Below are 10,318 nucleotides of genomic sequence, written 5' to 3'. Positions count from 1 at the left end.
AAAGCGAGCGTCAGCCAATGCTAGCAAAAATAAACATTAGGTATTAAGGGCGAGGGTCCCTAGCACAGCAGGGGGGCAAAGGGGATTCTATCTTGCATCTCTTATTGGTAACAGGTTTTATTAGCTGTTTGAGGTTCAGCGTTTCCAAGGATGTAGATTGCAAGAAGCCTCCTAAGGGCCTCTCTAGATGTCATTTTTAATGTGCATTCATGATGGATCTGTGCAAATACTAGTATTGGGATGGTTATACGTGATCTTTTTTTCCACAGTTTGTGCCTGGAAAAGTTTTGGAGTGGACATATTGCTTTGTAATTGGGAGGATGTCCCGTGGTTTCCTGCTGAATTACTGATACTTTCCATAATGCTCGTAACTTTCCATAATGTTCAAGAGTTGTGGTTGTTTTGTCCCACTTTTGTTGTGCTTTATAGTGCCCCTCCCAAAGGCAATAATTCAGTACAGCAAAGTAAAAAAAAAAGTGGAATGTGTGGGTGGTTCAGTATAAATCCACCACTATTTAATTCACCAGTGACGTTGCAGAATACACATTAAAAAAAAAATCCATTTGGAGAGGCCCTAAAACAGCTTAAAAGGATATAATTGGGATTCTATGCTCTGGTGTACTGTGGGCCTTGTTCACTTAGGCTGGGAATGAAATGGCTTAAGAACACCTGCATTTAAGAGCAAAGAAGTATCACGGGAAGTGTACGTGCATTTCAGAAGCTGGACAGAGGTTGAAGTGATGGTGCAAAGTGAAGGAGCGGAAGCTAGGCAGGTATACTCAATGAAGGCGCCATATTGGAGACATGGGAGCTCTAATAAGCTTAGAAGAGTCTGCTGGCCCATCTACTCCAGCATTCTGTTCTCACAGTGGCCAATCAGACGCCTGTGGGAAGCCCACAAGGGGAAAATGAGTAAACATTTACATGAGCAATCAATGGCATTTTAGCATTTATTCTTTGTGCCCATGCTCTTTCTTTTCAACCATGTGAAAGTGTACGCTAGAGTCTTCACCCATGTGGTGTTCCCAGCCTGCACTTCAAAATGGCTCTAAACTGCTGGGAAGACAAAAAGCCCTCGCTGACACAATCCAGTGCCATCAACAAAGAGAATGAGCACGTGCTAGTATATCCTGTTCTAACCTGGGTTTGCATTCCCAAAGGCCCCAGTCTTTAGAGTGTGGTAAAGACTTGAATTATCATTTGCAGAATGTCCCTGAGTTACTCCCCTTTGGTTAACGAGATCCCTGGTCTATTTATCAAATATTAACTGGGTAAAAGCACTGTTGTTGTTTACAAAAGAGCAACAACCAAACACCTTGGCAGCTCTTGATATAATTGGGTAGGTACAAATGCTCTCAATCATGCCATACTCAAAAAAACATATCTTTATTATTAGTGTTCATATACATATTATTTTTCTTTTTCTCTCAAAAGAATCTAAGTTGTACACATTCTCCTCGCTGTAAATACAGGCATTTCAAGTGTGTATGTATGTTGAGTGTCTAGTACTGTGTGAGTTGGAGCACAAATGAAACGAGCAGAAACAGTGGCACAGGAATTACTTGGAAAAATAAGTTATCTTGGTAAGATAATGTCATCAAAGTGGCAAGGTGACTGATATAAAAAGAGCAGGCTCATTATAAAACGTTGTGCCAGACATGTTATGGGAAGGCTGGTTGTCATGCCACGTCCGGTGCATATGATGGCGGTTATATACATTAGTTACACACAACTATTGCTCTGTCATAAAGGAACTAAGTTCTCAAAGAGGGGGAAACTCCATTGGTCCCCAGCACAGCAGTCTGGAAGCTGATACAAGTTCTGGAGAACTTTGCTCTCCAGAAACTGCATGCATCAAACAAGTTAAAATTGTAGATGCTTCTGGTGAACTCTAGTTTGTGATTTTAAGGTAGGGCAGGCCTGTGCAATTTGTTACCTGCCAAGCTGAATAACAGCTCACTCACCAATGTCTGAAACTCTGTAAGACTCCCACTTCTGCCGCATGTCTAGGATTGTAAAAGCAGAAGACTTTGCAGGCTACAGGCAAGGTTGTAGTCAGTTTGGTGGGTCACAAGTTGTGCAGGCCTGAGGTAGGGCAGCCCCAAGGAGCTTCAGCTGGTTTAATGTTGATTACAAGGCAGGCTCCTGAAGATCACCACTACAATCTCTCTCTTTTTTCTCAGGGCAGGTGCAAGAGGCCACAGCTATGGCCATAATGCAGCCTGTGGCTCTGCCCTTGTTTTCCTGCAACAATCCAAACGCTGCCCCTCGCTGCCAGCTGTGGTTGCTCACCAAGTTACTTTCTTTAGAACACTGCAGAAGTCCAACATCCCCAGGATAAGCAAGCTTAGACTTGACAGGTTTAACTACAGCAGAAATGATTTTTTGTTTTAGAGCCTTCACTGGTGTTGATCCAGCACAATTCAGTTTATGAATTGTTGTTTATTCTACCCAGCAGGAATATAAGTCTTTTTTCGAATTCCCCAACAGCTAGCAAATGAGTATTATTTAAATTGCCCCTCCCTCTTTTTCAAAGCAATACATAAGCAGTTAGTTCTATTCTTTTAAAAGCTCCATGGCAGATGGAAGCTCAACAGGCCTATGCGAAGGTGGCCAGCTTCTATTTGCTCTTAAAGGAACATAACCTCCCTAGCTCACTCTCCAGGTTAAAGGTAAAGGTAAAGGTACCCCTGCCCGTACGGGCCAGTCTTGACAGACTCTGGGGTTGTGCGCCCATCTCACTTAAGAGGCCAGGGGCCAGCGCTGTCCGGAGACACTTCCGGGTCACGTGGCCAGCGTGACAAAGCTGCATCTGGCGAGCCAGAGCCACACACGGAAACGCCGTTTACCTTCCCGCTGGTAAGCAGTCCCTATTTATCTACTTGCACCCGGAGGTGCTTTCGAACTGCTAGGTTGGCAGGCGCTGGGACCGAGCAGCAGGAGCGCACCCCGCCACAGGGATTCGAACCGCCGACCTTTCGATCAGCAAGTCCTAGGCGCTGAGGCTTTAACCCACAGCGCCACCTGTGTCCCACTCTCCAGGTTGCATATCCCCAAATGCATAGTCCTTAGCAAAATGAACAAACAGTAGCTATCACTTTCCCATCAAGTGTGGTTTTTCAAACCTATGCATGACAGTTGAATATGGTTTCCAATCCATTTGTCTCCAACCTGTGATCCTGAAGATCACAGCTACTACTGCCAGTCCCAGCCACCACTGGCAATGGTCAGGGGGATGGGGACTATAGTTCAAAACATCTGGAGGGCACCAGGCTGGGGAAGTCTGTTCTAACTCTATCTATTGCTTCAAAGCTCAGGAGTTACAGCAGGCTTTCTCTGGACAAATTTATTCAAAGGCACTGAACTTAGAACCTCTTTTGGGCATGTATACAATAGAGGCCAGCAGTGCTCATGTGTGTAGGAGTTAAATGCGAAAAAGCACTTCTCCTCCAAGGCAGCCAGCATTGACCTAGATTTCTCACACTGTGGCTAAACTCCCAGTTGATCTGAATAGGTGAAGAATTAAGCTAACATGCACATCTTTGGAATACTCTCCACCTTGATTGCCGTTTTAATGTGCAATATGCATTTTGAGTGCTTTTACTTCTGTGCCAACTGCTGCTTATCCATGCAGCTTACCTGATTTTTTTTTTAAGGCTTATAAATGCAAGGGCATTCACCTTAGCTAGTCACCACCCTTGCAATATTGCCTGTTCCCTCAGCTCGTGGAACGGGGAAAGAAGCCTCTTATGAAGCCAGAAGAGAACAATATTGTATCTAATTCACTGGGCTTTTGCAGCTGAAGTAATTCCCACCACCCATATGCAACGGCAAGCACGCTGTTCTCCCGTAGCCCAGTCTCCATTTTAGTAACCCACAGGCCACAACTACAGCTGCACTGGTTCAGTCAGCTGAGCTCTTATGGTAGGGCAAGTCCTCTGTGATGTGAAATGACTGATAAAATCTGCAACCAATAATTAATCCGGGGCCTGTCAAAGGAAATTTTAAGCACCCTGAGATGGTCACAGTTAATTCTATAACAAAAGGGGCTTTTAAAAAAAATCTGGATGAACTGCTAGGAGTTGCAAAAGTCTGTGCAAACCAGGCGACTGTTACTCCTACAGTGCTCCTATGGCTGAGGTCTTGTGATGTGTTAAGCTTCTGCCACTCACACCCTTATTAGAGAACAGATCAGAGCTAATTAAAGTTAGATTCGGGGGCTGTTTGTTATTACACAAAGTTCTCTTTCACAGTTCCCAAAAGGAACTGGCTTTGGAGGTGGGAAGTGAAACTGTCATAATCTGGGTGGTTTTGCAATACAGACTACTGGTCCAGCTGAAAAATCTCAACAGTGGGGAATGCTGTGTTGTTCGCCCCCAGTGCAAAGCTGAAAGACCAGCAGGTGAAAAGAGTTCAAACTCCTGCTGGGCATCTATTATATAAAGTCCTATCCACTATCCATACACCTCTAGAGCAGAAATGCATGGAAAAAGCAGGACTGGCACTCTTGTAGAAAGATCATGGTAGGCACCCAATGGAAAACTTTTAAACTGATTCTCTTTCCACGTCACTTTAACAGGAGACTAGCTCAGCAGTGCTAACTGCGTTATTCTAGAGGGGGAAATTGTAGTAAATAGAAGAATTCTGCTGCAAAGCAAAGTTGGCAGGCACCTCATCCTCACATTGGTTAGGGTGGAGGGGGGCACTTTTACACAGACTTTCAACAAACATGGCAATTTTGGGCTGCCTGAAAGCACTGTTTCATAGCTAGGTGGCATGTTTTTGACTAGCCATGGGCTGCTCCTTCATATTTTCCTGGTGCAGATGTGTCTGGGCTGGCCAAGCAGCTAGTCTCAGTGAAAGCTAATACCCCAAAGTTGTTGCGGTTAAGAGATTCCACATAACTATCTTGCTCTCAAATCCCCTCCCTTAGAGATGCGTACCATAAACAGCCCATTTTATCCATTTCCTCACCCCTCGTCAATATCTTCCTCATATGCAACAAGCACTTTCACCCAACAGGTGGCTTTTTTTAATTCTTAGCACTGCCCATTTTCCCCTCCTCAAGTAAGTATAGCCCTAGTCAAGCTTCCAGGGCCCCCATGTACCACGGACTCTGAGAATCCAGTAACTTTTACAATCGCCTCCTGTCCCCGACTCTTCCATTACTTTGGCTTCTTTCTTTCCCTCCTTCCCCTTATTTCCTTCCAACAATGGATAGAATAAAAGAATAGGGAGACAAACACTACCCTACCCCAAAGGCAAGTTGTTTCTGCCTGGCCCATCCTAATTAAAAGGAGAAATAGGAGTGTGAGAACTGTGGAAAAGCAACGGGTGGCTACTTCCTGGTTTCCAAGTGGCAATTGCATTCATATTGCAACATGGCAGAGTTAAACTTGTGCTGCCTGGAAATCCCCTAAAGGGACACACGTTGCAGAAGTGACATCCCCTGCCTTCATTCTATACTCTGTTCCTCCTCCTCCTCCTCCTCTAGATACCTCTGAATGACCTATAGAGACATTATATATTATCTTTAATATTTTTCTTTAAATATAACTTTTGACTTTACACCTTAAGTTATCAGTTAACACAAATAACAAGAAAAGCAGCCCCTACGCGTATTTACAGATTACAGTTCTTGCACAGAAGAAGGATTTGGTTTCTGGAAGCAGAAGTAACATCATCAGCATCTCTTTTGTGTGCTTAAGAGTCTACGCCTTAAGGCTTGTAGACTTTTCTGTTAGTCCTGTTCCTCAGTGGCGTCATTTTGGGGGCTGATCACTAAACAGCGCTACATCTAGAGTGCTGCCTGCGCTGTTCCTGTGGTCTGCTGGACTCTTCCTTGTTCTCGAAGCCCTGAGGGCTGAGAGGCCCTTTCGCCTGGCCTGACCCTAAATCTAAACACAGTCATGGCCTGAATTCACACAGGAAGAGACTCCGCCAGCAGCCTAACTTCCTTCCTAGCTCCATCTCCATCTGATAAACAACGTTTCCCTTTGGGTTTGTTCTGTAGCCTTGGAAGTAGAGGAGGGAGGAATTGCCACCTGGCAAGAGTAGAAACTGAATGACATGGAAGATGCCAATTATTTTTTAAAACATTCCGAAGATTATTGCAATATTAAAAAATGGAAAAAAATACCTCAGCACCTCAGGAACTCCCTGGACAAGAAAGAACATGTTTAGAGAGTGTTGTGGGCTTTGAGGGGGGATTCAAGGAAGTCCATTAAAGCAGCACCCCCAGCCGGGAAGTCTGTACTGATACAACATTCCCATAGCTCTTTCTCCTGGGAAGAAAGCGCCCTTTAAACGGCTGCGTGGCAACCCCCCTCCCCACAACACCACAGGAAATGTCTGTTTAAAAATAACGTGTTTCAGGAGTCCCTTTAAGAGAAACATTTTTGCCCCCGAAAAGAGGTTGTAAAAAACAGAAAAGGGAAAAATATCTTCCCGGAATAGCCCAACAACCATTTAAGAAGGTCTCAAGCCAGCTTTTCTTTAAGAGTGACGGGCTTCTTCAGCAGCTGCTGAGAGTTTCTGACTAATCCACGACTGTATTTCCTTAAGGACAGATGCAGTCACCTCAGGAAGCTCTTTGTGGAGGGCATGGTAAGCCTCATCATACACCTGCAAAGAGAAGAAACAAGAACAGTTAAAGGCACAAAACCATAGCTATGCAGACACATCAATTTCAACGGGTCTTGTCTGAGTAAAACTTAGTTGAAAACGACCCAATGGACCCAAAGATGTTGGCACCATGTATCAAAACAACCAATTTGGGGGCTTTCTGCTGCCTACTGACAGTGGTAGCTTCCTGTCTGCCAGGGCAAAGGATAACCCACCACCACTGGCACCCACAACTCCTCTCTGTCAGTGGAGGTCCAGAGAAGAGGACACTATGTGCCATCCTAAACCTCTGCTCTCGCCACCATCAACAGCAAGGGTGGGGGTTAGGATTGCACTGTGTAGCATATGAATGAACTCCACAAGCTTACAATAACCCCCTCGCATCCTGCAAGCAACTGTGGCCGTCTGTGGCCTGCTAAAATAGAACTGCACTTTAGACTAGCACTTTAACAAGTCATCTTTCCTCTAATGCTCTGATGCACACAGAGTGGTAATGCTAGCGTCACAAAACCAAACAGAGATTGAAAAAGAAGCCCCACATCTCTCCCTTGTTCAACTATCATAACTACTGTTTGTAACCATGGATTGAAAGCAGGTGCCGAATTTCAGCATGCACCATCCCTTTTGTACAAAACTACACTGCATGCACTGTAATTCTTCATAAATACTTCAAAATGGCTCGAAAAGGCAGCTTGTTTCAAGCTGCTCATCAACACCTGATAAAAATACATTCTATCCCTCTTTTTTGTTTATTCTCCTATTGCTAGAGCAGATGTTCACTCAAACATCGAATGAATAAAAATTAAGTGTAATTTAAATATTTTATGCTTGTGAAATCCTAGTAGGTATTGCACTCCCCGTTTTTGTTTTTCTGCACATGCTTCCCATTACTAACAGCATCAAGGGAGAGCTGGCTAGCCTGTTGTACTAATTGCTACCTCTTCATGTTAACGTCCTTGTTTTTTGGCTGAAATCAATAGAATGTTCACCCTACTCAGAATAGACCCAGTGAAATTAATGGACACGGCTAACTGGGTTCATTAATTTTAGCAGGTCTACTCTAAGTTAGCTGGGTGCCGTCCAGTGGTATTTATTTCCAAATAAGTGTGCTTAGGCCTACTTAAGTATTGCCCCAGAATTTAACTCATTTTACCCTGTGGAAGATAGAGAAGTTGTCACAGGCCTCTCCCCCAGGTGAGGTTTTCCTCTACAGTGCCTTACATCAGTCAGAAAGGAGCCCAATCGAACTGCCAAGCAGTAAACACCGATCCCTTAATCCTACAAAAAAAAAAAGCCAAGATAACCTTGAGAGTTTTATCCTGGCTTGGTGCTGTATCCATCAGCAAATAAGAGCCTTTGATATCGCAGAGTTTGTCAGGTGAACCATGGAGCACCAGCAGGGGAAGAGTCAGTTTGGGGAGCGCACGCTCTATTTTGGCAATGGCATTCAGCAACTGGATGACGAAGGAGACTTTCATGCCGCCATGGTAAACCAGCGGGTCTGTGGTGTAAGAGTCAACCTGTTGAAATAAAAGGGACATTGAATGAACATTTTATGTCTTAACCAACTCCTCAACGGATACTTGCTTTAAAGGCAGCACATTTTAATGTACAGACACCCTATTCTCATGTGGTGAAGCCTCCGCAAAGGTTCTCAGTTTTGACCGCAGTCACATGAGAGGTTTTAATTTGTATGCTGCCTTCTACAGAAAACCACGTTCAAAGCAGGTCATAATATACAGCAACAAAAACAATACAATTCATTTTTTGAAAAATCAACACAAAGTATCAATGAGCATCTCAATTCCAAAATATTTCAAAATTAAGCAGGACATAGTGATACATCAATTATATTAACAATAAGAGAGCATCAACCTCCTTTCTCTTTTGACTCATCACAGAATTCCATGGACTCTGCTGGGAGATTAGCTCCTTCTTCCCTCAGTTGGTATCAGCCATTCCATCTCATTACAGTAGAGGGGAAGAAGAGGGCCACCACTGGGTCTGGTGGGGCTCCTGCTGCCCCCACTCCCTGTAGTGGCCCTTGGCACAGCAGGGGGCCCTTCTCTTCCCTGGACAATAGAAGGCAGACACAGCAGCAGCAAAAAATAAAAGCCAGTTTAGCCAGCAAATGCTACCATCTATCGTTTTAATTCCCCCACAATGCCTCTGGAGCTCTATGTACTATTGCTCCAAAGCAGCACAGTCTTGGGGCCCCAAAAGCATTGTGGGGGAATTAAAATGGCGGCCGCCAGCCACAGCCACCTGGGCTTAAGCACTGGGCAAAGGAAAACCAGTGGACCAGCAATGAGAGGAGCAGGGTGGCTGGAGCCAGCATGTGGGGTACGTGGTGCACCCTCCTGAGGGTTCAGGCCACTGGAAACTGCCTGGCAGTGCTTATCTCCGTGGCTGTGTAAAGAGTAAGTATGAACAGCAGATAACATGGTTTTTCTGAAATGGACTTTGCTCAATACTCATGGGAGATGCTGCTTGTGCCAGAAGTTCAGTTTCTTCTTGGTTTGGGGTGGTTGCTTTGATTTTTTTGAAGGCAGATATGCTTTCTAGTCAAATACTGAAACACAGCTTGGGTGCAAAAGTGTTGTTGGATAAATGTGGGGCACAGTCATCCTGTGCCTCTATTTCTCCTACAGAAATGTTTTTCTTAGAAACGCTGGGTTGTGTCCCTTTGCCTAAAGGGTACGAGGGAAGGTTGTGGGGAAACCCAGAACAGATTTTGTTTGCCTGGACGGGGGAAGAGAAGAGGAAAAGGAAATCCTTCTGTGCAGGTGGAAGTCCCTAAGTCCCTGCACCAATGGGATAACTTGGTTGCAAACAGTCCACTCTAAATAAGTAGGCAAGTATGAATAAAGGCATTTCTTCCCTTGCCTTTATCTAAACCATGGGTAGGCAAACTAAGGCCAGGGGGCTGAATCCGGTCCAATCTGGCTCAGGGACAGTCCGGGAATCAGCATGTTTTTACATGAGTAGAATGTGTCCTTTTATTTAAAATGCATATCTGGGTTATTTGTGGGGCATAGGAATTCGTTCATTCCTCCCTGCCCCCGCCCCCAGGTTCTGACAAAGTGTTTGCTGACCCCTAAACCCTGCTTCTTCACTGTCCTCCTCCCATTTCTGCTCAGAAGAAACCTTGCTTTAGAAAGGTCTGGCTTCCTGTTCAATGTGCTTTCAGAGAAGAAGAAAAGAGACGGCTAACGGAACAACTGAGGCGAGTTCATGCAATTTTTCCAACTCCCTTTCTCAGCACCTGGGTGTGCTCTGACATTTTCACCCGGGCCAATTTGACTTTTCTCCTCCAATTTAAAGAAAAGTGCTGGGTTGCTCCGGCTACTTAGCAACTGGCTGCAGACTAAAAGCTGCCAAGTTGTTTGTTTGGTGCTGTGACACAGCACCACGTGCAGGCAGCCCAGCCTCAAGCTGCTTCCCCGACGAAAAAGCAACAGATAAAGAATTATTGGGGGAAGAAAAATCACAAAGGAGTGGGTGGGCGGAGTGACAGACGTCCTCTTCCTACAGAATAAAATAATGTAGATAAATTCATATGACGTACCACCTTCGCCACCCTCATATACAAAGCCACAAATGCCAGGAAATAGCCTAATGGGATTTTCTTTGTTTCTTCTTCCTAACCTTGTTTTGTGCTGATTTTTTATTTTTTAATCCTAATGCAGGAGAG

The 10,318-nt window shown here is 44.7% G+C and overlaps 1 protein-coding gene across 7 annotated transcripts in view; it reads right to left on the bottom strand.

Annotated features, from left to right (window-relative positions):
* Positions 1-1,367: 1,367 nt before the first annotated feature.
* MGLL (monoglyceride lipase) overlaps positions 1,368-10,318 on the bottom strand; it is a 158,325-nt gene continuing 149,374 nt past the window's right edge. For all 7 annotated transcript variants that reach the window (XM_083727200.1, XM_083727199.1, XM_083727198.1 and 4 more), the window contains 3 exons: positions 7,929-8,144; positions 3,036-6,624; positions 1,368-2,659 (listed from right to left, as the gene is read on the bottom strand). In XM_083727200.1, coding sequence (XP_083583326.1) covers positions 6,496-6,624; positions 7,929-8,144 — 345 coding nt within the window. In that variant the 3' untranslated portion in view covers positions 1,368-2,659; positions 3,036-6,495. The remainder of the gene's footprint in view (positions 2,660-3,035; positions 6,625-7,928; positions 8,145-10,318) is intronic.

Source organism: Podarcis gaigeae (assembly GCF_964106915.1).
Source record: "Podarcis gaigeae genome assembly, chromosome: 2".
Classification (NCBI taxonomy): domain Eukaryota; kingdom Metazoa; phylum Chordata; class Lepidosauria; order Squamata; family Lacertidae; genus Podarcis; species Podarcis gaigeae.
Note: the sequence above shows the minus strand (reverse complement) of the source record. Positions and strands in the feature narration are given on the sequence as shown.